We start from the raw sequence: 27,556 nt of genomic DNA on the forward strand, positions 1-27,556 counted from the left end.
GATGTCATAACGATTGTTTGGCTTGTGTAACCATTAGCCAATCAGCAACCAAGGTAACCCCCCCCCTTATCACCTGAATCTCCTCCTAGAGCACCATTGTGTTCTTTTTAACCAAATCTCTCTCAGAGGGGCGTGGGGAGGGGCTCCTTACTTTCATCTAAAGTGACAGACAGAGAATCAGCACTTTTGAAACAGGGCTGAAACAGAGGGGATTATGGGTAATGCTGCAATGATCTGTTTGGTATTTCGAGGCAAACGCTCCAGAGACATGTTTTGTATATATCTGATACCTATAATATTTTTGATTAAAAACAGTGTAATAGGGGACTTTTAAGGAAAACAAAGTACCTGCACACACAGACTGTAGAGCTCTTTTTTGACATATTTGTATAAGTCTATCTTAACGTATCTAACTCAAGAAGGTGGATAGATTGGTTGCAGTTCTTTCTGTCTGTGTAACATTTATAATCAACTGCAAAGCTTTCCTTTTGTTTGTCGTTTGCAGAACATGGTGAACCTTTGCAACCAGGTGCGCTGTCTTAACGGCGGCACCTGCTCACAGATATCCAAGAGCTGGACCTGCCACTGTCAGATGGGATGGACTGGTCTCTACTGCGATGTCCCCAACATGTCCTGCCAGGACTTTGCTGCCAGGAATGGTGAGGGACTCATTTAATGTAGTAGACATCTCAACGACCAACAACACCTTTTGAATCATTAGGATAAGAGCAGATATCATCCCTAATCCAGTAATAATGAATCTTTGTGAGATATAGACATCAACAAAGTCAATGTGCACAGTTTTTCACTGTAACTGTACACATTCTTTGCTCACTATATGCCGCTCCTTTCCCACATTTCTGTAGGTTTTGAAGTTGAGAATGTGTGTAAGAGCGCCGGGCGGTGTGTGAATGTGGGTAACTCTCACCGGTGTCAGTGCCAGCCAGGATACACGGGCAGCTACTGTGCGGAGATGGTGGATGAGTGCCAGTCAAACCCTTGTCAGAACGGAGCTACGTGCAACGACTACCAGGGCACATATGAGTGCATAGTAAGTACATTACATTGCATTGCATTTAGCTGACGCTTTTATCCAAAGCGACTTACAATAAGTGCATTCGACCAGGAAGATACAACCTTGAAGAAAACAGAATCATATAAGTACATCAGGTTTCATAGAGCCACACATTTCAAGTGCTACTCAAGTGGCTATAGATAAGCCAGTCCTTTATTAGTATATAAGTGCTTTGTTAGTAATTCTATCGCTCGAAGTGTAGTCGAAAGAGATGAGTACACTCTCAATTGTCTGTGTGTAGATGTGTTTTTGGTTTTTAACACCCATCTAGCAGCACTATTACACCTGTTTTATACCCATAGACCCTAGTTACACCAATGTAACAGCAATATTACACCATTATTACAATGTTATTACACCCATGTTAAACCATCATTACACCTCTACTACACCCATATTATAACCACGATACACACAATGAACTTTTACTAAGCCCATATTGCACTGTTATTAAAGCAGTACTATACCCATGTAACACCAATGTTTCACCCATATTACACTGTTACTACAATGTTATTGCACCCATTTGATTGGGTATCCCCAAGCATCCAAAGAGCTTATCTCTGTCTCTTGTTTCTCGCTCCAGTGTAAATCAGGCTACCAGGGCGTGAACTGTGAGTATGATGTTGATGAATGCCACTCTCAGCCCTGCCTGCACGGAGGAAAATGTATCAACCGCATCAATCGCTTCACCTGCGTCTGCCGAACTGGAACGCATGGTAAGTGTGTATGATAAATATATACACATTCCACACACACAGTCACAGGATGATTAATACTGTTCCTTTAAACATCCACCAAGCAGCTTTTCTGGGCTACACACAGTCATATCCGTCTGTTCTCTGATCTGCAGGGTACCTGTGTGAAGTGAACGTGGACGACTGTGCTCCCAAGCCTGGCTCCTTTGAACCTCGCTGTCTGAATGGAGGACAGTGTGCGGACGGTGTGGGCCGCTACACATGCTCCTGCCCTCCAGGATTCGTTGGAGAGCACTGCGAGGGGGATCTCAATGAATGCCTTTCCACGCCCTGCCACGCCCCCGGCAGCCTGGACTGTGTGCAGCTGGTCAATGACTACCAGTGTCGCTGTCGCCTTGGATACACAGGTACATTACCAAAAAGCAGCTTGTCTTGTAATGTTGTATGTAAGACAAACCAGCAAGGCATCAGTGTGTTGGGGTTTTTTGTAATTATGCAAAATGTTTTCAGTTTACTTATTAATTATTTTTTATTTCTCAGGTCGTCATTGTGAGTCCGTGGTGGACCTTTGTCTGTCGAAGCCGTGCCATAACGGCGCCATCTGCTCTATGAACAAGAGCTCAGGACATGGCTACACCTGCTCCTGTGTTCCCGTAAGTTTCTTTAATGTCTCTCTTTTTCCGGTATCATCCATCCGTTCTCCTCTTTTATGCTAGCTTCTATTCATTTCTCAGTTAAAACAGGCTTTAGTGTGAGGCTACACTTTTGTGTAAACTGCATGCCATGTGAATACAGAAAGGTTGACGCTGGAAACTAAATGCAGAGCGTTTAAATAAAGAGTGCCATGATGTGAGAAAAATAAATATTGACTTTGGCAGAGAAAACAGACATTCTTCCAATTAGAAGACATGTTTCTATGGATACGAAACGTCCCTCCAGTGGATGTCAACTCTGGTTAATAGGAATCATGGCTTACCTGCTTTATGTGTTCACCTATGTCATCTATTTCATCCGTCTTCTCATAGTAAAGTTATCAATTTGTATTAAGATATACCGAGTGACTTCAGAAGATAATTTCTTTTGTTCTTAGACTAAAATCTCTTTGCACAATGTCCTTGTTTTTCTCTCCACTAACTTCCTGCTCCCTTTCTTATTCTCACGCTTGCTTCAGAGGGCCACACCATGGCTCAGGTACAGTAGACAAGCGGCAGATTCATAGGAAAACCTAGATCAATAGAATAGTAGTTATAATCGTTTTTATATTAAAATAACAGTTGTATTGGCCCTTTGCAAATGTCTATATTACGAGCACTCTTGAATAACATGTTGTGTTTTTTAGGGCTTCACTGGGTTCAACTGTGGCGAAATGGAGGGCCACAGTTGTACAAAGCAACGTTGCCAGAATGGTGGGCGTTGTGTCGAGTCACCCGGGGTCCCCCTGCGCTGCGAGTGCCAGGCCGGATTCAGCGGAACCCATTGTGAGAAAGAACAGAGGTGTCCATGGACCTGCCAGAACGGAGGAACCTGCATCAAAGACCCAACCAACCCATACCATTACAAATGCCAGTGTCAAATGTACTTCACTGGACAATACTGCGAGAACAAACCACTCGTCCCACGCACACCAACCTGCCCCTATCCGGAGTGTGCGGGGCGTCGAGGGGATAGCGTGTGTGACGGTCATTGTAACAACCATGAATGTCAGTGGGACGGCGGCGACTGCTCACTCAAGTGGCCGCAGCCTTGGGAAAACTGCACCGCCAGTATTCCCTGCTGGGATCTTTTCAAAGATGGACATTGTGATAAGGCGTGCAACAACGCCGGGTGCCTCTTTGACGGCTTTGATTGCATGGAAACCACACCTACCTGCAAGTACGTGACCCTATATATATATTATTTTTTTATATCTATGATATCTTTATCATAGATTGTGCATAGATTGTGTATCATTTACACAAGTTTTACATTGATCATCATGGTTTCCAAACATGATGAAACAATGTCCCCAAAAGGGCAAATTTAAATATGACCTATATGAACATACACATACATTGTCCTAATATACACACGAACATACACAGGAAATAAAACATGAATAAAATAATAAAGTCATTAATGCCCTCCCCCCAAAATAACTCAACATTACTTGGCCTAGGAAGAACAGTCCAAAAAGATATTGGATATTCTAGGTCCGACATATTGGAGAAATAAAGACCACACCTCGTACAATATACCACGTTTGCCTCCTAGACCAGTATGTTAAATATTCCATGGGTAAAAGGCCATTGCTGTTGCTTCAAAAAAGTCCCACATACTTTAAAGCCAGATCACCCAACATCATTCTTCTGTCTATTTTCAGGTATGACAAGTACTGTGAAGACCACTTTGGGAACAGCGTCTGTGACAAGAGCTGCCACACGGAGGCCTGCGGCTGGGACGGGCTGGACTGCTCGGCTGACCTTCCCCCTAAAGACGTGTTTGGAACGCTGGTCATCGTGGTTCGCCTGCAGCCCAAGGAGCTGCTCGGAGACCTGAAGGGTTTCCTGCGGTCCCTGGGAGCTGTGCTGCACACCAACCTGCGAGTGAAGCTGGACGATAAGAGGCAGCCGATGGTGTACGCTTACTACTGGGATGTGAACGAACAACATAAACAGCTGGAGAGGAGAAAGAGGGAGCTGGAGAAGGAGGTTATAGGGTAAAGATATTCATGATGCTGTGATCACATACTTATTCAGCTGTCTTCAAATATCTTTATTGATTTCTGTTTTTTTCCACACAAAAGCAAGTGATACAAAGTATGTACATTCGGTTCGAATTCACGAAGTAATGATATTTACAGCCCATGCTGACAAATTAAAATCTCCATTTCCATCCCACCATTTACCCACCCACCACCCATTGGCCTATTGAGCTACAGGTTGTAGAGTACATTAACAATAAATAAAGAAGGAGAATAATCAGATAGTATTGTTCGTTACTAAATTAGTGCAAGGGGGGAAAAAAGAAAACGAGTGTTTATTATAACACTGTTTTCACTTCTGATCCGCAGATCTGTGGTGCACCTGGAGCTCGATAACCGTGAATGCGCGAAGACCTCGACCAACTGTTTCAAAGACACTAACGAGACTGCCAGGTTCCTCGCAGCGTCTCAAATCAAGTCTGGACTGCCCTACCCTCTGGTGTCTGTCAGCAGTAAGTAGACCTCTCATTTAGAAGTAAACAGAGTTCAACTGGTTTGTTTTAAATTAAATGAAGGCAGCAAAACTAATATTTGATTTATGTCCAGGTACAGATCCAATTCCATGTTGTGGGCCACCGATCGAGTGGATCCTGGTCGGAGTGGCAGTGGTTATTATTCTGCTCATCCTGGTGCTGGGGATGCTGGCCGCCAAGAGGAAGCACAAACACGGTCACCTGTGGCTTCCCGATGGCTTCTCGGCCAATAAGAACGACAAAAGGAGAGAGCCTGTCGGTCAGGATGACCTTGACATGAAGTGAGTAAATAAACAGACCAACAGCTTGTGTTGGAGAGAATTTAAATGAAGATTAATGAAGACAACTACTGTACGGGAATTCATACCAGAGTGAAATGTAGGGTCTCTCAAATGGGAACAAGTATCTATCACACAGCTGCTTGTTAACAATAATGCTGTTTGATTGTGAAAAAGAGCATAGCTGGAGCATTGGATGCATGCCGAGTCTTGAGAATTGTTACTGTTGTTTAAACTTATATATCTTTTCTTTTATCTCATATCAGGAACTTCAAGACCCAGGATGGAGCCATGATTGATGGAGGTCAAAGTCAGAGATGGCTGGAAGATGAGGCCCCATCTAAGAAACAAAGAGTAAGTGAATTGAAAAGGGAAATAAAGCTGAGGGATTGGAGTAGTTAAGTAAGTTTATACTTACTAGAATGAGGGTGTTCGCTGTTGTCTTCATTTTCTTTTAGATCACTTGAAGCATAGATACAAAACATGTACTTGTAGCTTGTCAGGAAGGAGGTTAAACAAACCCTATAGAAAAGACAACAATGGGTTTAAGGTATAGGTCGGGGGAGTTCAATTCAATCGGAGAAGAAAGATTAGAAACATTTGGAAAGTCTTTTGGTTGATCTGAATGTTTCAAGTTCTGTTGCTTTTTACAGACTGAAGACAAACCCTTGCTGCCCATTGCTATGGATGGAGGTGTTGACCGCAGGGAGTGGACCCTGCAGCATCGCAAGGCTGCGGACATCTCCCTCACCCCCCCTCAGGCCGACCTGGATGCTAACTGTCTGGATGTTAATGTCAAAGGACCTGGTGAGAAAACAGTTCCTACTGTACAAACCTCCATACCTAATTAATTGAAAGAACTCCTGTGATAATGGACTCCTTTTCCCTCAGATGGCTGCACTCCACTGATGTTGGCTACGCTGCGTAATGGTGGAGGCCCGGACTGCAGCCTGCATGGAGAGGAGGAGGAAGACAGTGGAGGAGATGAACCAGGGCCGAGTGTGATTTCAGACCTCATCTCTCAGGGTGCATCTCTGATGGCGCAGACAGATCGTACAGGAGAGACGGCGCTCCACCTGGCGGCCCGCTACGCCCGCGCTGATGCTGCTAAGAGACTGCTGGACGCTGGGACGGATCCCAATGTGCACGACAACATGGGCCGAACTCCACTGCATGCTGCTGTGGCGGCGGATGCTCAGGGAGTCTTCCAGGTGAGACCACGGAATCAGTTATAAACTTGAAGTCATTCTGCATCACTGCGGCCTGTCGTGATCTCATGTGTCGGTGTCTTCTCTCTCAGATTTTGATCCGTAATCGTGCAACAGAACTGGATTCCAGGATGAATGACGGCACTACTCCACTGGTGCTGGCAGCGAGGCTCGCTGTGGAGGGCATGGTGGAAGAGCTGATCCACTGCCACGCTGACATCAATGCTGTGGACGACCACGGTCAGTGAACCTCTCATATAATCACTCTTCCTGTGTCATGTCTTGATTTTGTCTTACAAGTCATTGGCTGTTTGCAATTACATCTTAGAATTAAGTAAACGTTTCTTCAGAAATAAATGAGTTGCATAAATTCCTTTTTTCACCGTCTTAACATTTTAGGCAAATCCGCTCTGCACTGGGCGGCGGCAGTTAATAATGTGGAGGCCACTCTTGTGCTTTTGAAGAATGGAGCCAACCGTGACATGCAAGACAATAAGGTCTGTTCTTATGTTTTCAATGTTTCTATAATTACATTTCTAATCTAATTTTACTCTAGAAACAAAGGTGCAATAAAATCTGTATCAAATAAAATCAGCAGGTTTATAAACGTGCCGATTAAATTGAGAGTCTACTCAAAACAGATATTTTTTGTATTCAAACATGCTGCTTGCTATGCTTTCTTCAGGAGGAGACGCCACTGTTTCTGGCAGCCAGAGAGGGCAGCTTTGAGGCGGCTCAGGTTCTCCTCGACCATTACTCCAACCGGGACATCACGGATCACCTGGACCGGCTGCCCCGCGACACTGCTCAAGAGCGCATGCATCACGACATCGTGCGTCTGCTGGACCAGTACAACCTGGTTCACAGTCCACACAACGGCCCTAACCACATGGGCGGGGGAAACTCCTCTGTGATGTGCGGGGCCAACGGAGCTGGATACATCGGCATGCGCCCCGGGGCTCAGGGGAAGAAGAACAGGAGGGGTGGAGGTGGAGCAAAGGTGGGAGGTGGAGCTGGTAATGCTAAGGAGCTAAAAGACATGAAAGCAAAGAGAAGAAAGAAGCCGGCCGGAGGAGAGGCGCCGGCTGCAGCTGCTGGAGCGGGAGGAGGAGGTGGAGCAGCAACAGCCGGAGGGAACACAAACGGCGTTAAGGCAGCAGGACTTCCAGAGAGCTCCATCACCATGTCGCCTGTCGACTCCCTGGAATCACCGCACTCGTACACAGGAGATGTGTCCGGCACCGTCTCCACCACAGCCAACTCCCCTCCCCTCCTGAGCAGCCCCACCTCCAGACCCATGCTGCCCCCCGTCAGCCACATGCTGGGGCAGCAGCAGAGCTGGGTGCCCATGACCAAGCACGGCTACAGCGGCCACATGTTCGGCCTGGTGCCGCACCAGATGGGGGGGTCACACTCCGGCATGGGCCAGCACCACGGCCAGGGCGCCATGCTGACCCCCATGAACGTCACCATGAGCAGGGAGCAGCTGCCGCCCATCGTCACGTTCCAGATGATGGCGCCTGGGGGGGGCCAGGCCATGCTGAAGCAGCCTCAGCAGGGGCCGGTCCCTCAGTCCCAGGGGCCGATTCAGAGCCAGGCTCACTCCCAGCAGGGGCCAGGCCAGCTGCGGTGCTCCCAGGCTCTCATGTACCAGATGCCCGAGCAGATGAGCAGGGGGCACGGGATGTCTCATGCCATGCAGCACCCCCATACCGTCGGCCACGGGGGGATCGAGGGCCAGTCACGGCAGCTGCCCTCCTATCCACCCATGCAGAGCCCTGTGGATAAATACCCCACTCCCCCCTCCCAGCACAGTTTCACCACCACCGGCTCAGAGGGCACCACCCCCGGTCACTCCGCACACCCACCAAGCGAGCACCCGTATCTCACGCCGTCGCCCGAGTCCCCGGACCCCTGGTCGTCCTCTTCGCCGCACTCCAACTCGGACTGGTCTGATGTCACCACCAGCCCCACCCCTCTGGGGAACCCCCACCACGCACTGCCGTCTTCACACCGCACACACATTCCAGAGCAGGCGCAGCTGCAGGCGCAGTCGCAGCAGATGCAGCCGGCCGCCCAGCAGCCGCAGCACGGCAACATGCAGGTGTTTGCGTAGGCCGGTCGGAGGAAAGCATAAACAGACTGAACAGACTTCATTATAATAATCTCCCCCTTTATGTTTTCTTCTTCTCTTTGCACTTAAGAAAACTGTTGTATAGTTTCTAAATTGAGTATTATCAGCTAGATAGATCACAAGTTCTCCATACCAAAAACATGCAGTTAGCTGTCAATCACAAGTTCAATCAGTTCCTGTCTACTTCCTGTGATCCCGGCCGAGCATCCTCTGCTCTCTGTTGGATAAATCAAGACTTTTCTTTTCGGCTTTTCGCACACAAACTGTTTATCGAGGGATCAACGAGGAAGTGCCGACCAGATGGCGACCGGCTTTTATTGCTTCAGAGAAACAGACTGTTGAGATGGACAGTGAGACGTGGCAGAGGACACTCTGAACTGATATTGTCTGCTTTTTAGGTCATTTTCTTTTCGCTACACGCTATCCTTATGTGTTGTTTAATGTGATAAGCCTGTCAATACTAACTCATCGTCGCAACCCTTCACTCTATCTTTTTAAATACGATGGCTCACGGTCAGTTGATGGTATAATTCAGCAAAACTACCTAGTTGTTGCTTCTTCTTTTTTTAGTTCATGCATTGTTTTAATGTGCTAAAGGGGGAGTTTTATAAATGTATGTTGCATTACTAGAAAGTAGGGATTTAACGATATACCGAATATCGCGGTAAATAAACGTCCCAATACCGTCGTGAGACTGACAAAATCTACCACGGAAAAAAAATGTAATACTTTTTTTTTTTTTTTAATTAGTGTTTTTGAATGTTTCTGACAGACAGGATCGTAAAATGTCCGTCATAATCCCTTATTACCCGTCGGGTCTGAACTGTTCACAAGAGAGCACGCTCGTGAACTGTCAACGGGGGTGGGGCGGTGTTATGCCGTGTGTGCATGCACCTCGCGGGAGCACACACAGCGTAAAGCAAAACTTCCCAGACATGTGTTGATCTGTACGGCAAAGTACGGTTTGGAAACTATATCATTTCCTTTTGGAGGGCATGCATAACACGGCATAACACCAGAGCCTCGCTGCGGGGAAACGTTGGCGCTGTTCCGAGTTTGTTCTAATCTGTCAAAATGACAGACTGCTTTCAGATTTGTGCGTCATTGATAAATAAAATATTCGGTTAACGCGACCACTGCTGTCCCAGCAACATCAGTAGGCTACCAAGCGAGAGAGTTTTTTCCAGAGCAGGGGATATTGTAAATGCCCAAACATCCCAGCTTATAAATACCTAGAAATGTGGACATTCTCATATTCCTAAAAACCTGTCTGATGATGCCGAGTGAGTGACCAGTGAGTTTGAGTTGAGTTACTTGAAAAACTAAAGTGAAACTTGATTTATTTTATTGTAGGGTCTGATTATTAAATGTCCTTGTTTATTTGTGAGATGCAGTGGCACGAAGAAAATGCCTACTTTGTTTGGTACAGTAGTACTGTATAGGTACAAAAACACTGGTTTTCTTGTTCCAGTCTGTCACTTTGTTTTTGACACTTTAAAATACTGCTATCCTCCTAAAATGCTGTACAAATCAGATTTATTATGTAATAATTGTAATAATTCGAATTATTTTTTTTTCTTTATTATTCAATATCGCGATAAATACCTTACCATGGAATTGTTATCGCGATATTATCGTACCGTGAGTTTTGGTATCGTTACATCCCTACTAGAAAGACAAACATCAAGTAAATTACAGATTATATATAAATGCACACAGATGCATCTTGTTACTAAATGGCTCTACACGCTAACAAAGGTTTTTTACTTATAGTTATAGAAGTGTTTTCCATCAAATGTCTAAACACACAGAAGGTTTAATAAATGCAGTTTTTATTTCCATGCTGTAGGTGCAGGGAGACCAGTGTATGTTTTAAAGGTAGTTACTGTTACAGAAATGCAAAAGAGTTGATTTGAAAACCAAATCAGAGTCAATGTGGATGCAGTTAGCATGTCTTGCTACAGACGGTGCCACTATATCTCGTGTTGTTGAGGGATTCATTAAGCTTGACAAACTTTATGCAAAAACATACAGTAGTTGTAGTATGTTATATGATGAAATGTACATAGACTTACAGCACATTTTGCTTGTTATTACTGAGTTCGGTTTTGCAAAGACATGTTGTTAAAATGTTTTTTTTATATGAATTCTGTTCGCACTTCTCGAATGATTCTGAATGTTACAGAGGTGCAAGTTTTTATCTTTAAACCGCCTCCTTGCTAAATGTTTTTTTTTCTTTTCTGAAATCATTTAACCAGTTTTGCCTTTTTGCTTAACTACAATCAGTGTATCTCTGCACCTTTGTAATTGTAATGATTCATAAACCAAGTCTGGAGGTGAGTAAGGTTTGATAACGTTTTTTTTTTGTGTCTTCCTTCTTAACGTTGATCATAGCTTTGTGTGACTGCTCTGTAAAAGCAGACAATCATTCACCGTTTTATTTTTGAAACTTACAAAAAAGGAACACCAGTGTCTCTTAAGACCAAATGATTATTATTTGTTCTACCAAAACTGTCCAAATCTGTATTAGTAGTAGTTGTTTCGGTTATGTTTGTGATTTGTAAAAGACAAAAAGTTAGACACGTAGCAAGCACATCAATTACCAAGAAATTATGTTTTAGTTTTAATTACTACTGCAAGTGTCTCTGTAAACGAAGCAAAATGTCCATCATATACCCACTAAATTACACACCAGGGTCTTTTAATCTGTCTCTGCAGTTTCACAAAACACATGTACTGTAAATGTCATCCAGCATTTTTATACGAATTGAGCGTCTCAGTTCCCGTTCATATGCAAGCCCATGTGTCTATTTTCTGTATATAAAATGTTCTTTTTTTAAATTGTACTTTCTTCTGTTAACCAAATAGCCTATAATATACATGCCATATGAAGTAGTTGTCACCATGTTTGTATAAGGTAGAAGAACTAATGAAAAAACAAGTTGTCCTTTTGTCAAAAAAAACAAATGATCAACCAAATATGCTTATTGAAATAAAGCACAGATCTTCATAGACTTTTGCACCTCTGTCTCTTTTTTTCAGGAACAATGCTGGTGTTTATAATTGTTTTACAATGGTGTCACATAAGTATAAAATGAAAAAATATCAACATTTTACATAATAGAAAAGTGTTTAGGAAACTATTTTACTGTTCCTTCAGGTTACAATATGGGTTTATACATACACAAAAATATATCAACCCAATCATCTGAAATAATCTTTCCAATGTTAGGAACACAGAATCAAAGTCAATGGTTTTTAATAGTGCATGTTATTCTGCAGTTAGTATTGGAAAGACATTTTCTTCAAGCCGAGGTAGAGGAGGTACTTACTGTATGCTTCACTTATATAGAAGTTGAAATGGCGTGGTATAAAAAGACTTATTGGTAGAAGCAGTTGTTTCAAAATCACTAGTATATAATAACAGAAGTAAACATTCATGCAAAGAGCTGTTTTTACTGTTCATTAAAGCATTTAATGTTGTAATTTGTCAATATGGAGTGGATGTAACATACTTTATTTAAACCATGGTATATTAGCAGCATACTGCATCATATATTACAAGATTATTATAATTCAGGGTGTCCGCGGGGTCTTAAAGTGTTAAAAGTTGATACATCAATTTAGGGAAAATGAAGGCTATTAAAAAGTAGGCCTATAAAACGGCATTTTCCAAGGTATTAAGAAGGTCCACAGCAACGACAACATGAAACACCCTTTAATTTACTGCAACGACATGTCGGGAAACCCCCTCAAGGCGTAAAATGCTGCTTCTTATTTTAAAGTGGACCTATCATGCTATATTTGAACAATATATTGTAGGGCCATAGCTACATAAAACACGTCTGTGAAGTTTTTTTTTCAAAATACCAAACAGATCATGCATTTTAGCCATGCCTCATTTCGCTCTTTCCAGCCCTGTTTTTGCAGGGGCTGATTCTGTGACGTAGCTTTAATGCAAATGAGCTGCAGCTGACCACGCCCCCCTGCAGGAGAGGGGAGCGTGCTTTGAGATCAGCTGCTGGGCTGTCAGAAGAGGGGGAGAAAGATAGATCTACGTCCTCCATGTTTTATTCTTATATGATTATATAGAGTCATTATTCATTTGTTTTAAAGCTCAATAAATAACAAAGAAGACCTTTGACCGGCACTTTTCTAATTTTGTCCGGAAGATTTAAACTTTAACGGACATGTTGACCGGCGAAAAAAAATCGAACTGAAACTCTGCCGCACGGTCCCCTCGTTCCTTGGAAGAGGCGGAGAGGTGGGTGTTTGTCATCTGCTGGTGGACTACCAGAGAGAATTACAGTGCTTGCCTCGACGGGGAGGGATTGCATTGAATTACAGCAGCAGGAGGCGCAAACGCTTGCCTCGGGGAGGGAGAAAAAGGGCCACAGCGGAGAATAAACAGAAGGGCAACCATGCGCGGGAAGTCTTCTTCACTGCTTTTGTCGCCACTTACAGGCCTGGCATATGTACTACAGCGTCTCCAGCGCTTTCGTGCGGCAATGGCCGGCCGTGGCCCAACCCCACATTCCCCTGATAGGTGGAGAGTTGGCCATATAGGCGGAGCTCCTCGTTCCTGACGTCAGATAATTTTCAAATCTGTATCAGTCTGTGTCAGATCCGTTGCAGCCCCGTTTTTAGAGATTTGGGTATGGAGGAAAAGAGAGGATTGTGTTTTCTGATGCTTGGTGAGTTCCCTGACACACCGGGGACACATTCATGTATAAAAGACGTGCAAAAGTGCATTTTGCATGATAAGTCCACTTTAAGTTTCGTTCGAGAATCGTCCTATGTGCCGGGGCTTAGCCCCGGACAGCCCGGCCCAATTTAACCCCTTGTGAGGGAGCTCCTATATGGCATTACCCCGCTGAAGCTCACCAAAGTTTAATATATTTCATAGTTCGAAGTTTTGTTTATTGGTCAAATACTGGTTTCTAATGGTTTCTGAGGAGTTTTACTGGAATGAAAGAGCACAACGTGTGTCTCCAAAAGCAAAAAATCAGCATACTGCATTAAACCAGACCTTGACAGAGAGGTTGAAGTTCATGTGGAGAGGAGGCTTCAATAGTCTGTCTGTTTTATCTTTTGGGAACAATGCCTAAATCAAATACTACTTTCTAATGGTTTCTTTTTCTAATAAACCTTGCATTGTGTTGGTCACACAATTCATTCTCTTGTGCTTTGTTCTATCTGAAGTATGATAAGGAGTTATCACAAGCTGTTTAGTTGTGCTATCTTACAATAAATACTGTAGTAAATGTGAGGTAAAGTGTGTCGCCAATGTAACCGGTTAGAACTCGAAGTTGCGATGAGGTCTTAAAATGTATGGAAAGGGTCTTAAAAAAGGTCTTAAAGGTATTACATTTGACTTCAGGATTCCTGCAGATACCCTGTATTTGTTTTTGTCAAAAAGTACCTATTAATTTAGAGGAGTACATATCAAACGCTTCCCTTAGAGAAGTAATGGAGTAGAGATTACGGTACTGCACATTGGAACAAATGATATTGTGAAACAACAGTCAGAAGTGCTGAAAGAAGACTTTAAAACTTGGAAACTGTCAGCTCTCTAAATGCAGAGGTGTTCATCAGTGACCCTCTACCGCCAGTCAGAAGAGGAGTGGAGAGATTCAGCAGATTGTTTGCCCTGAATACTTGGCTTTCAACTGCCTGTACTGACCATTCTGTCAATTTTATTGACAATTTTAACTTTTTCTGGGACCGCAGACATCTTTTTAAGGCAGATGGAGTTTGCCTGAACAAGTCAGGAGAGAAATTGTTTATCTCTAACGTATTCAACTGCCTGCGTAATCTTTCTGTTAGCTTTGCCAAGGACAAGCAACAAGAAGATTCAAAACAAGAGAAAGACACAACACATCGCTAAGAAAACCTTGAAGATGTATCACTGCACCCGCCTGAGGAATGTCTTGATTATGGGAAACCTATGAGACAAATGGAGGAGTTTCCACCACCCTTCACCCCCCCTATCACCTTTGAGGATACTCTTCCTTCACCCCACAGCTCTCTCTACTCACCCTCACCCACCCTCCTGGAGATCGCTGAACACATGAAGGAGATACAGGATGGCACCAATTCCTTCCTGGAGTTCAATGACCGCATTAAGGCGATACGGGTGACGCTCCTGCCGCCACTGCGTCAGGCCGTTGTGTCCTTGGGCAAGACATTTCACCCGGATTTGCTCCTGTGGGTATTGTCCACAGTACATGACCATTGCATGTATGATATGTGTAATGTGTATTTGTAAAGCGCTTTGAGCATCTGGAAAAGCGCTATAATAAATGTAAGGAATTATTATTATTATTATTATACACAGGGTTGGCAGCATGTCCTTTACCCCCGCCCCTCAACAACGCCCACAGAGACCCGCACCATCTCCCCCGTCTTCATCACCGTGCCTACCTCAACCACCTCCCCCCCTTCAAGACACCATCAGCGGTCACCGAAGCCTGATAAGAATGTGTGTGTACAAAACGCAGCAAACTCTTACTGATATGTGCTGGGTCCAGGCTCAAGGGCGTATGCCGTATGGCACTCAACTCTTTCCAGGACATGCCGGGGCCCTGCCTGCCAGTAGCCATCAGCTTAGAAACAGGAAGCGCTCAAACGTTTGTGTGAGTTCATCAAATTTAGCAGTGATTCCATGTCAGCCACAGCTTGTCACAACAAATCTGACTGATAGTGTGTTTAACAAACTTAAACTAGCTTTATTAAATGTCAGGTCTTTGGCAGAAAAAACATTTTTACTCAATGATTTTATCACTGAGCACAATCTTGATATTATGTTTTTAACAGAAACTTGGATTGAACAAAATAACAGTGCAGCTGTTCTTATCGAATCAACCCCTCCCAACTTTAGTTTTATGAGTCAGGAAAGAATGCATAAGAAAGGGGGTGGAGTTGCTATTTTGTTCAATGATTCCATTCAATGCAGGAAGACATCGCATGGGAACTTTGCTTCTTTTGAATATGTGGCCCTTCAGCTGAAATGCTCCTCTCGAGCTCTGTTCCTAAATATCTACAGACCACCCAAATACTGTGCAAGCTTTTTTGATGACTTTACTGAACTGCTGTCTATAGTGTGTATTGACTTTGACCATCTAGTTATTGTTGGTGATTTTAACATCCATGTGGACAACCCCCAGGACAGAGGGGCTAAAGAACTGTTTTGTGTTCTTGATAGCTATGGACTGACTCAGCATGTGACGGAGCCCACGCACAATAAGGAGCACACTCTGGACTTAATTATCTCAAAGGGTCTGAATATCTCTAAGGTTGTGGTGACTGATGTTGCACTCTCTGATCATTCCTGTGTGTTCTTTGAGAGCTCTATTTCTGTTCACAAAAATGTTCAAAAAGAGATAACCACAAAGCGATATTTAACTGAAAATACTAGGGAAATGTTTACTCAGAATTTTTCTTCCACACTTGCCCCTGCTAACATCTCAGTAAATGAGCTAGTAGATCATTTTAATAAAAAAATTAAAAAGATTATAGATGCCATTGCTCCGACTAAGGTAAAGGAAGTGACTGGCAAGACAATATCTCCATGGAGAAAGGCCATGACCGTGCAAACAGAAAAAGTGTGTCGAAAAGCTGAACGTAGGTGGCGAAAAACAAATCTCCAGGTTAATTTTGAAATCTATAAAGAGCGACTTGGCTTTTATAATTTGGAATTGAAAATTGCACGACAGTCTTTCTTCTCTGACATCATTGCCAAAAACAAAAACACCGTTGACAGAATAACAAACCCCCCAGTGTCAGTAGCCTCTGAATTTCTAACCACCAGGGCCTGCAATGAATTTGCCTCCTTCTTCACTGACACAATTCAGAACATTAGACAAGCAGTCAGTGCCTCCGCATCAGGTACGGCAAATGTTTTGTCCCTGTGTCCACCTAATATCAATTCAAACACCATGAAACAATTCCATCAGATTAATGATAAAAACCTAGAGGACATTATTCAACTTCTGAAATCCTCCTCCTGCTACCTTGATATTATTCCAACAGGATTTTTCAAAGATGTTTTTCCTTGCATGGCCTCAGATCTACTTCATATAGTAAACAAGTCTCTTCACTCAGGTGTTTTTCCACAGGCCCTGAAAACTGCAGTCATTAAACCGTTCTTAAAAAATAATAATCTAGATGCTTCAGTAATGAACAATTACAGGCCCATATCAAACCTCCCATTTCTAGGTAAAATCATTGAAAAAGTAGTTTTTCAACAGTTGAGTAATTTCTTGCATTTAAATAACTGTTTGGATGTGTTCCAGTCAGGCTTTGGACCAAACCACAGCACTGAGACTGCTCTCGCAAAGGTTTTCAATGACATCCACTTAAACACAGACAGTGGCAGAAAACTCAGTCTTAGTATTATTAGATCTCAGTGCTGCGTTTGACACTGTTGACCACAACATATTACTAGACCGACTGGAACACTGGGTGGGACTTTCTGCAACAGTTCTAAATTGGTTTGAATCCTACTTAAAGGACAGAAACAACTTTGTTTCTATAGGTAAATACACATCTGAGTTGACAAATATGACATGTGGGGTTCCTCAAGGCTCCATCTTGGGGCCTCTTCTCTTTAACATCTACATGCTACCACTGGCTCAGATAATGAAGAACAACAAAATAAGTTACCATAGCTATGCGGATAACACCCACATTTACATAACCATTTCACCAGGAGACTATGCTCCAATTCTAACACTGAGTAAGTGCATTGAACAAATCAATGACTGGATGTGTCAGAACAATTAAACAAAGATAAAACTGAGGTAATGGTTTTTGGAGAAAAGGCAGAATGTATAAAAGTTAGCGCTGAGCTTCAGTCTGCAATGTTCAAAACAACAGATAAAGCCAGAAATCTAGGTGTAGTCATGGACTCTGACCTGAGTTTCAACAGTCACATTAAAACAGTTACTAAATCAGCCTACTATCACCTAAAGAATATATCTAGGATAATAAGACTAATGTCACAGCAGGATTTGGAAAAACTTGTCCATGCCTTTATCTTCAGTAGACTCGACTACTGTAATGGTGTCTTCACAGGTCTCACTAAAAAATCTATTAGAAAGCTGCAGCTGATTCAGAACGCTGCTGCTCGAGTCCTCACTAACACTAAGAAAGTGGATCACATCACTCCTGTTCTGAAGTCTTTACACTGGCTTCCTGTGTGTCAAAGAATAGATTTCAAAATACTGCTGCTGGTTTATAAAGCATATTAAGCGTTTAGGCCCAAAATACACTTCTGACCTACTGCTAAATTATGAACCATCCAGAACTCTCAGGTCATCGGGGACTGGTCAGCTTTCTGCCCCCAGAGTCAGAACTAAACATGGAGAAGCAGCGTTCAGTTATTATGCTCCTAATATCTGGAACAAACTACCAGAAACCTGCAGGTCCGCTGCAACTCTTACTACTTTTAAATCCAGGCTGAAGACTTTTCTTTTTGCCGCTGCTTTTAATTGATATATTCATATCTTAAACTGCACTGTAACTTTTATTATCTTTGCTTTTTAATGCCATTTTCTTAATGTCTTTAATTTTTGTAAAGCACTTTGAATTGCCTTGTCCCCCCAAAGTCATTATTTGGGTTAAAGTCCCCTCGTAGGTTAAAGTCCCCTACGTGTGCCGTTTTGGTTTCAAGACCCTGGTTCACGGAGGACACCAAAAAAGTCCTAGAAAAGACAACTTAAACTTAACTAATGTGCATTTAAAGAAAAGAGGAATAGTTTCGGCAAAAACTAAAAGGTACCATGGGGTCAGATTATAATTGTCCAAAGGGGGGTTCGTTCAGATGTGTGTATCTCACACTGCACTGTAACTGTGATTCATGTATCTTTGCCTTTAAATGAGTGTTTTTAAATGCCATTTTATATCATTGCTTATAAATGAGTGTTTTTAGTTATAATTTCATAATATGTTTCTTAAATGCTATTATTGTCTTGCATTTTTGTAAAGCACTTTGAATTGCCTTGTGTTGAAATATGCTATATAAATACACTTGCCTTGCCTAGAGATAGGACTAAAAATCAGCATAGAATAAAAAAAACTCAAATTAGTATTTTAAATTGCATTTAAGTAGGCCTACAGTACTTTAAATAAATATACTGAATTACTTTCCACTACTAATATCTTAAAGTTAATTACCAGTCCAGCATGGGGCAGTGGTTCGCGCAGGAAGCTTTAACCAAACACACGAAGAAGAAACCTGTACACGGAAGTCATCCAGGATTTGGATATTTTTTCACATGGATGAGATTTACTATCCTTATTTAGACTTTCTATGCATAGTTTTCTCCTTCCTCTAGTGGTAAGTCACACTATAATGGCGGTAAAAGATGGAGCCGGTGGTGCAGAAACGCTGATAAGATAACGCGCAGCTATCAGCAGTAGACGGCGGATATCAGTGCGGGTCAATGGACTTGAAATGCTGCTGTTTTGACCCGACGATTCAACCCTAAAGACGGGGTTACTTTATATAGAGACGCATATCTACTATCTGTAAAGTTGCTTTTAAAGCGCCATTGGAGAAGAGCCAACTGCGACTTCTCTTCTCAGCATTGTTTGCTCAGTGAGTATTACCCCATTTCCCCCCCTAAATATCCTCAACTCCTGACTTTGCTCAGCTTACACTTAACCTAATATTTGACTTAGACTTTAACCTTTTACCTTTTTCTGTGTCCAGCCTCACACCGACCTGTGGCCATGGCCTCTACCCGGCTGAAGTACCTCTCTCTTGGCGTGCTGGTGTTCCAGACCACCTCCCTGGTGCTCACCATGCGGTACTCCCGCACCCTGCAGGCGGACGGCCCGCGGTACCTTGCCTCCTCCGCCGTGGTGGTGGCTGAGGTCATGAAGATCTTTACCTGTGTGCTGCTCGTCTTCAAAGAGCACAGTGAGTGAACGCCAACACAACGCACCAAACCACCTCCTCACTTGAGAATAAAGAAAGTATCACGATATTTCAAAAGAATTTTGAATCAACACAATGAAGAGTTTGATATAGATAGATCATTAGTTGAGGTAACATAATGACTAAGTGGGTAAAGGCATGTAATAAAACAGCTGGAACAGTCTGGTAAATACAGAATAGCTAGATTTCAATAACAGAAATCTAAGACAAGGCATTTCCTTATATTTGATTTACACCTTTCCTACTGAAAAAAGCTATTTACTAAATAATGTTAAACCTGGAAGCCCCTCAGATCTGAAACCTAGACTGACATTGGATGTTATTCTACACAGGTACAGCTTTTTTTTTAAAAACAATACCGTATAGCAATTGAACTATTACTTCAGAAAGATCTAGTGTTCTGCGCTACAAACCACTTTTACTGCGAGTATATCGAAAACAACAAAGTAAAAACTTTACTTACAACACACTGCTTTGTCATCTTTGCTTAAGTGTGACAATTCAGACATGTAAAAATCTAAGATAGATCGATGAGAGTCAATGGAAAAGGGTTGGAAATGGAGAGTTCAGAGGGATATAAATAGAAAGGAGAGTGTGTTAACTAAATGTTTAAGAACAGTATTGCTTTAATGTATATTTGTATTATTCTGTAAATAAAAAATGTCATACGTTTTTTAAATCATGATATTTTTGGATCTTTAGGTCCCTGTGAGATGGCACATTTCTTTTTTGGGTCTCAATCTGAAAAAGTTTGCCGTCCCTGATCGGTAATTGTTTTTCCTTTCTTTAGGTTATAGCTGGCGAGCTCTGAACAGCATTCTGCGTCAGGAAATTGCCCACAAACCCATCGAGACGCTGAAGCTGGCGATTCCCTCGGGGATCTACACGCTGCAGAACAACCTGCTGTACGTCGCCCTGTCCAACCTTGACGCCGCCACCTACCAGGTACAGCCGGGCCGCCTGGGTCTGAGGAGGAGGCGTATCAAGACATAAATAATTCCCAGCATGACTCAGTGTACCACACACAGGTGCTGATGTGCCTTTCTGAGACATTCAGCAATCAGCACATCCTTGTTGATGACAGGTTCCCCCCCCCCCCCGTTGTCTCCATCAGGTGACTTATCAGCTGAAGATCCTCACCACGGCTCTGTTCTCCGTGTCCATGCTGGGCCGCAGGCTGGGCGTCTACCAGTGGCTCTCGCTGCTCATCCTCATGGCTGGAGTGGCTTTTGTGCAGGTCCAGTACAGCTTCTACTTTTCCTTTTACACCTTGTTGAAATTGAAATCACAATATTTCACCGTCATCTTGAAATAGCCCGCGGAACATCCTCTCTGGTTTCTCCTAATGTTGAAATAACTGTAAGAACACATCCTATAAGTCTAGGAACATGTATTGTATGATCTAGGGCCCTTTTGTTCCAGAGTTATGATGCAGTCTATTCGTCCTCTAAAAGAGTTACTACTATACATTCAGTGTAATCCTTATCCTCTTACATCCAAGGTTACCTAAATGTGGTTTTTATATGATTGTAAACTCAATATATTTGCGATTTGCGCTGTAAGACGTAGGGCTGCTCGATTATGGCAAAAATCATAATCTCGATTATTTGGGTCAATAATCGTAATTGCGATTATTCATTGACTTTGAAAACATCCATTTATTGGAGAAAAAACATTTGAACAGTATGTTTTTAACTTAGATTACCCTGAACATTAAGTATAATTCAACTGAAAAACCAAAAAAATATATAATAATAAAAAATCATTTTATTTAGATTATATTGTTTTCGTAATCGTTGCAAGCCGTAATCGCGTTTAAAATACGATTTAATTGAGCAGCCCTAGTAAGACGTTTGAAGATGTATCCTTGATATCTGGATAGTTGCAGTGGGTATTTTCTCTTTTTACAGACTTTGGAAGGCTACTCGGTTTAAAAAAAAAAAAAAGGACTATGCGTTCCTCAGCTTGAAATAATTGTAGTTAAATCTGGCCAGATGTAGATTTCACAAGGTCATTTACAGCATTATTCCTCTACTGCTGAAGGCTTTAGAGACAGCATGTCATAAATACCCTTTACATCATAAGAAGAAAGAGATATAGCCAATCCTATACTTTGTTTAATTAAGCATGAACTCCGCTCTGTACTGGAAGTTTGCCTAGTTTGTGTTTTAATTAATTACAGCAAGCTCTTATTCCTTCTAGTGGCCTGATATAGAAATAAATCTCAGTGGGAGTTATGTGGTTATATAAAGGTTAGAAAAATAAAACCTAATAAAGAGGCCTGAACTGGATCTCTGAATACATATTGGCCACTGCTCACTACGAGGGACGAGGTGAATGTGTCAGTAAGCAAGAGACTATTGTGATATCACCTCCGCCTCCTTAGGGAAACGAAGACAATACCAGTCAGTTAGTATTTCACAAGATGTTATCTTACTGCTGACGTGGCAGAAAAAGAGACAGTAGTGGAGGAGGACATGAAGATACACCTTAAAAAAATCTAAAGGATATGATTGGTTCATTTACCACACCTCCTGAAGGTTCAGTGATCACACATGATGATACATGTCCTTTTGCACCTACAAAACAATAGACAAGCTTAGAAGAAAGAAAGCATGCTAATAAATAGTTGGCCTATTTTGATTTACAAAATTTCTTTTTCAAGGTTTATGTTGTTACTTCTCACTCAGCAGGGTTTGTTTTGGCGACTGGAGGGGGTAAAGAGGAGGCAGGCGAACAGCATCTTGTTCCAAAAGTTGTTAACATACTGAAAATATCTCTTTTTAAAGAATGGCTCCGACTTGTGTGGATATGTTGTGCTTTTATCCAAAGGAAAAGTGCAGTAGCTACAATATTTTTCTTACTACGCACAACAATAATCATCTTTTTTTTTTTGCACCCAGTTTCCGGCTTACTGCAGCACATAATGCTCTGCAGCACTTTTACAACTTGGCAAAGCTGTGACGATGCATTTGTATGAAATTGAGTCACCCAGCAGTCTGGCTTCTAAGAGCGTTTTATTGTTCACCATTACAGAGGGTGCAGACCTTATTAAGTGCATGCGTGTAGACATTGAATTGGAACTTGGATACTTAGTCATTGGGCAATACAGGACACTTTTTTATAGAAACTGCTTTTTTTTTCTTAGAAATATTTATTAATTGGCAAATTTGCTTATCCAAATTCTTGCCTCAAGCAAAGTGTGAGAATTGATACCTCCCTCATAACTTCCATTTAAGTATAAATCTAGCTAGTATATGCTACATTTTGTACTAACTGGAAGAAGGGGAAAACAGTTAGCATATATTTTTCTGTTGTTACTGCATATTTGTATTCTTTTATTAATTTCTGATCACCCTTAGCTCAGTATTATGCCCTATTTTATATATACTTTTTTTTACTTTTAAAGTCAGAATGTGTAGCATTTGTCGGGAGCAGTTCATAAACACACATTCCAAAAACATCCCAAACCCTGTTAAATACAGGCAGAGTTCATGTAAAATGACTAAAGGGGATTATTTTTGTATTTGAGTCTATAGGCTACATAATATTTGTAGGTAAATCCGACACATTCTGCCTATTAGTCAACCGTCTAGCTTTCCCAACGGATTTTAATTTTAATATGTCTGTTTTGGCAACGTAGCTATCCCATTTAAAAAACCAATGAAATGTACCTTTGTTTCTAACTACCCTTTCCAAGGTCATACGTGATCTCTTAGAATTGAGGTGTATTACAACCCGAGTGCTGCTCTTGTGTTTGCAGTGGCCCTCTGAGTCTGTGGCGGACCCCGAGAAGGAGGCCCTCTCTGCGGGCTCCCAGTTTGTCGGTGTGGCAGCCGTCCTGGTGGCCTGCTGCTCCAGTGGCTTCGCTGGGGTTTACTTTGAGAAGATCCTGAAGGAGAGCAAGCAGAGCGTCTGGGTGCGCAACATCCAGCTAGGTCAGTGTCCCTCCATCAGTCTGATCCATATACCAGCTGTTCTCACGGAGGAAATGTGAGTGTATGATGTTTAATCGATGCGTGTCCATCAACAAAGGAACTCTGTCGTGAGATGTTGTTGAAAATACCTCCGTGTTTCTGAAGAGAGCTATTGTGCGTTTCATTTCGTCCCCGCGCAGAGAGCCAGCTGAGCTTTTACCTCCGATGTGTTTCTGTTAAGATGAATGTTCCCGTCTAGTTTATTTTTACCCTGGAGCGCGTGAGGCATGAGTTAAGTCTCCTGCGATTCCTGGTGTGAGCTTGGAGCTTGTTCACCTGCAATGAGGGTTGGAGTCTAGATCTGCAACGAGAGCAGGGAGGAAAGTGCTGTGTGGCTTGTTGTTGTTTTTGTTGTTGTTAGTAAAAAGAGTGCTTCAAGAAAAATGATAAAGGACATGGGGAATAAATGCTAAAACTCTTTGTTGAATACTTTTTATAATCCTATTGTTAAAGTCATTTGACAAGTTAAATGCCAGCCATTTGTCTAATTTCATATGATTGTTCGTGGATATATTTGGGCTTTGGTGTGTCGTAAAGACAAATTAGGCAATATAAAGTAACCCTTGAAAGAGGTACCCTGACGGCCCGTCCACCCAGCGGCGTGCGTTGAAAGCTTCACCATTCACTTTGAATGGGGTGACGTCACTTTTTGCCGAACTGCATTGTGGGAAGCGAAGCGGAGCTTTGCTGGCGTGGCTCGGTGCAAAAGTTGAGCAATGTTGAGCAAAGCGTCAGCCAATCGAATCATATGCCAGTACAAGCTCGAGCCAATCAAACCGCTGCTTGTGTGTCAGGGGCGGGAGATTCATGTGATTGGTTGTTGGTCGAGTTTCAGACACGCCCGCCGGCAAGCGTCAGCGCACGCCGCTGTGTGGACGGGCCGTGAATATGAAGCTAGAGCCAGGAGACTGTTCAACCGTCTTTAGTATAAAGACAGAAAGTTGTTTAATCGGTACTCAACCAAAATGTTTGTTTTGGTTGTGTGCTGAATATTCCTTGGCCAGGCGCAAGGACAAAACATTGACACATTTTAATTTGCTTGCAGCCCTGTGTGCTATTCAAATACACAGCAATGTTGGATTTTATTTCTCTTTGTTAAAGAGAGACAAAATTACTTTGATCATATTCGCCTTAACTGTCACTGTATGCTCCTGAGAATAGTGCATGAAAACAGATCATTTAGTTTGTAAAAGTCAGCGCACACAAAGGAAATAACCAATCATAGAGGAGCCAGGAGTCATTAACGGCAAGCTGTCAAAGCAGGCAGCGGTGATCCAATATGGATCTAGATGGGAGTTTTTGAGTTGATTCGGTCTTCATTTGGGGGGAAACCTCTAATTTAGTTAGATAAAGTGACAGTTTCAGCCAATGAAAAAACATGACCTTCCCTATCCTTTGGCCGTATTGTAATAGTATTATTCTGATGACTTCGGGATGATATCTTGAGACAGATCTTCAGCTCACTTAATTATGTTTTCCAGGGATGTTCGGCCTGGTGTTTGGCCTCTTTGGGATGATGGCCTACGATGGAGAGAGGGTGAGGGAGTCGGGGATGTTCCAGGGATACAACACCGTCACCTGGGCCGTTGTCGTGCTGCAGGTAACGCTCGCCAAACTGTCAGATCTAACATCCAGCCTCTGGGGTACCGCACTCTTCTTTCCATGGATCAGAGGCCCTCTCGGCCCGCTCATGCTTTCGTCCATCTGCGTCCGTGTGTTTGTTTGTTCTCCAGGCGCTGGGTGGTCTGGTCATAGCAGCGGTCATCAAGTACGCAGATAATATCCTGAAGGGCTTCGCCACATCGCTCTCCATCATCCTGTCAACGCTTATATCCTACTTCTGGCTCCAGGACTTCGAGCCCACTGGGTAAAGGAAGCACCCACTCATTTACTTCCTTCCTTCTCGGTTTGACAAATCACCTCTGGCTGGCAGACAACTCACAGCTCCATCGTTTCTTTTATGTTGCTTCGATAACTGGACACTTTTACATTCAAAATCATAATTCGTCCATCTGTATATCAATCCTTCACACTGCATTGATATTTAATTGAATAGGTTATTTCTTGCACACTCAATGTTAATAATATACTGCTTTTTTATTTGGGTTAGCTGTAATATACACCCCTCATGGTGTATATTTGACAGATAGCCTTCAGATATTTATCTTTCACTGTCATTAATTATATATCTTAGTTTTTAAGTTCGGTTTTATTTTCTATTCTGAGATGTTTATATTTCTTTTGTACTCCCTTTCATTATCACATGGGTGCAATGCCTTGTTGACATGCTGCTGGATCAATAAAGTACATCGAGCTGATGGTTTTGTCGTCCACAGCGTGTTCTTCGTGGGGGCCATGTTGGTCATCACGGCCACTTTCCTCTACGGCTACGAAGGAAAGCCGTCCCCCAACCCCAGCAGGGCGTAAAGACCCCCCCGGCTGACACTACAGCAGCAGCAGCATGAGGTCCTGTTCAAGCGTCAAGACGTGGAGCTGAAAGGAGGACAGAGAGCTGGAGGAAAACGAAGGCAAAGGTCATTAGCATATAGTGTGGGAGGAGGAGGAGGAGGAGGAGGAGGAGGAGGAGGTGGTAAGACGACGTTCAGGACAAAAATAAGGGTACAAATAAGAAGCAAGCAAATCGCAGAGATGGGTCTCTCACCAAAAGTGCCTCAGCTGAGACGAAAAGTGGGGAAACAGGATTGTATGTTTTTCTTTCCGCTGTAGAGACAATCCTGGCTGCCACACCTCCACGTCCGGAGAGGTGTTCTTGGACCGACTGATTGTCTTCATAAAGTCACTGTCACTGTTACTGCCATATCTGCAGCACCTATACACAACAGGATTACAGAGGCAGCCATGCAGACGTCTCTCTCCAAAACCAAGACTTAGTGCAACTTGTAGCCCACATTGTCGGCTTGTTCCCCTCAGAGTCGCGGTACGTATTGCTCTGACAGTCTTTCTTGTTCCTCTTTGAGCTCTCAAAGCATATTTTAGGCCCCCTGAAATGAGCCTTCACAGCCATTGTTCCTTGCAAACCTGTCTCCATTGACGCTCAACGCACCTTTAGGCTGTGGTAGTTTCAGTGACCATAACTAGTATTGCTTCCTAAATGTTTCCCATGTTACATTTTGTTCAGCTATTTTTGGAAACTTTTTTTGTTGCCAGGGAACATGTAGTCTTCAGGACGTCTTTGATAGCATGTACGCTGACAGAGTTACTGTCTGCTGTGGTGCAGTTTACTCTGTTAAAGTCGTCTGGGTGGATGAATAAAATGATGCAGAAACTAATCAGAAATACTGTAACAGGGGTTATGGTTGGAAGATTTCGATTTTCTTTCAGTAAGAAGGACAGTTTGATTTGTATGTACAACTTGAAATGATTGCGTTAATAATCAGCACCATTTCAATTGTAATCTAAATGAAATGTCTGTTTAATTTATGAATGATTAATTAGAAAGTTATGACGATTCAAAGCCACTAATTATAAACATCCAGCTCTTTAAGTCCTGTGCTCTGAACAATATATGTATATTGTTAATTGTTGTTGCAAAGTAATCAAAATTGACATGAGGCATTATTTATCATTCTTTTGGAATGATTTATTTTCTTGATAAAGCGGGTATAATTAATAAGTTTATTATTTTGATTACTATTTTTTGAATCTTTTATAAAAGAAAAATATGTTTCATTTCACTTCTCTGACTGTGTTATTGTGTTGAATTCACTGTGTATCTGCACTGAAACATACGGCCACGCCCACGGGCAAACGCGCTGCAACGAAGAACCTAAATGTGCCAGAACACGTGCAAATGAAGAAACGTCTTGACCCACTTGACGACATGCACAGCGTTTAGAAAATATTCAACAAACTGGCTAAACACCCGCAGCGTTTGCTTAAAGTGCTGCAAGAAGCTCAAAACGGGGACACTAAAAAGTGATGCACACAGCCGGGACCGTAGCAATTGTTGATGTTCTGAGATTTTAAAGTTTGCTAACTGTCACTCTCACAGAGTTAGCCCGTTTCATAAT

The 27,556-nt window shown here is 42.6% G+C and overlaps 2 protein-coding genes and 1 long non-coding RNA gene across 3 annotated transcripts in view; 2 read left to right on the plus strand and 1 right to left on the minus strand.

The window, feature by feature from the left end:
- notch2 (notch receptor 2) overlaps positions 1-11,620 on the plus strand; it is a 52,517-nt gene extending 40,897 nt beyond the window's left edge. Inside the window, exons 21-35 of the mRNA XM_034081175.2 lie at positions 506-659; positions 867-1,051; positions 1,662-1,794; positions 1,929-2,180; positions 2,314-2,426; positions 3,113-3,645; positions 4,133-4,468; positions 4,823-4,965; positions 5,060-5,267; positions 5,531-5,618; positions 5,918-6,071; positions 6,156-6,475; positions 6,565-6,712; positions 6,872-6,969; positions 7,158-11,620. Of these exons, the coding sequence (XP_033937066.1) occupies positions 506-659; positions 867-1,051; positions 1,662-1,794; positions 1,929-2,180; positions 2,314-2,426; positions 3,113-3,645; positions 4,133-4,468; positions 4,823-4,965; positions 5,060-5,267; positions 5,531-5,618; positions 5,918-6,071; positions 6,156-6,475; positions 6,565-6,712; positions 6,872-6,969; positions 7,158-8,588 (4,296 nt within the window). The 3' untranslated portion in view covers positions 8,589-11,620. The remainder of the gene's footprint in view (positions 1-505; positions 660-866; positions 1,052-1,661; positions 1,795-1,928; positions 2,181-2,313; positions 2,427-3,112; positions 3,646-4,132; positions 4,469-4,822; positions 4,966-5,059; positions 5,268-5,530; positions 5,619-5,917; positions 6,072-6,155; positions 6,476-6,564; positions 6,713-6,871; positions 6,970-7,157) is intronic.
- Positions 5,513-19,393, minus strand: LOC117445462 (uncharacterized). The gene is made up of 3 exons (XR_004552024.1): positions 19,305-19,393; positions 5,683-5,786; positions 5,513-5,604 (listed from the first exon to the last, which is right to left on the minus strand). It is a non-coding gene; the product is annotated as an uncharacterized lncRNA (long non-coding RNA).
- slc35a3a (solute carrier family 35 member A3a) lies at positions 19,341-27,215 on the plus strand. Its single transcript, XM_034081177.2, has 7 exons — positions 19,341-19,530; positions 20,339-20,493; positions 20,663-20,785; positions 23,312-23,486; positions 25,007-25,125; positions 25,259-25,392; positions 25,862-27,215. Exons 1-7 carry the CDS (start codon positions 19,341-19,343, stop codon positions 25,950-25,952), a joined length of 987 nt encoding a protein of 328 aa, XP_033937068.1. The 3' UTR covers positions 25,953-27,215.
- The last annotated feature ends 341 nt before the right edge of the window (positions 27,216-27,556 follow it).

The sequence above is a fragment of the Pseudochaenichthys georgianus genome, chromosome 4 (assembly GCF_902827115.2).
Source record: "Pseudochaenichthys georgianus chromosome 4, fPseGeo1.2, whole genome shotgun sequence".
Lineage (NCBI taxonomy): Eukaryota > Metazoa > Chordata > Actinopteri > Perciformes > Channichthyidae > Pseudochaenichthys > Pseudochaenichthys georgianus.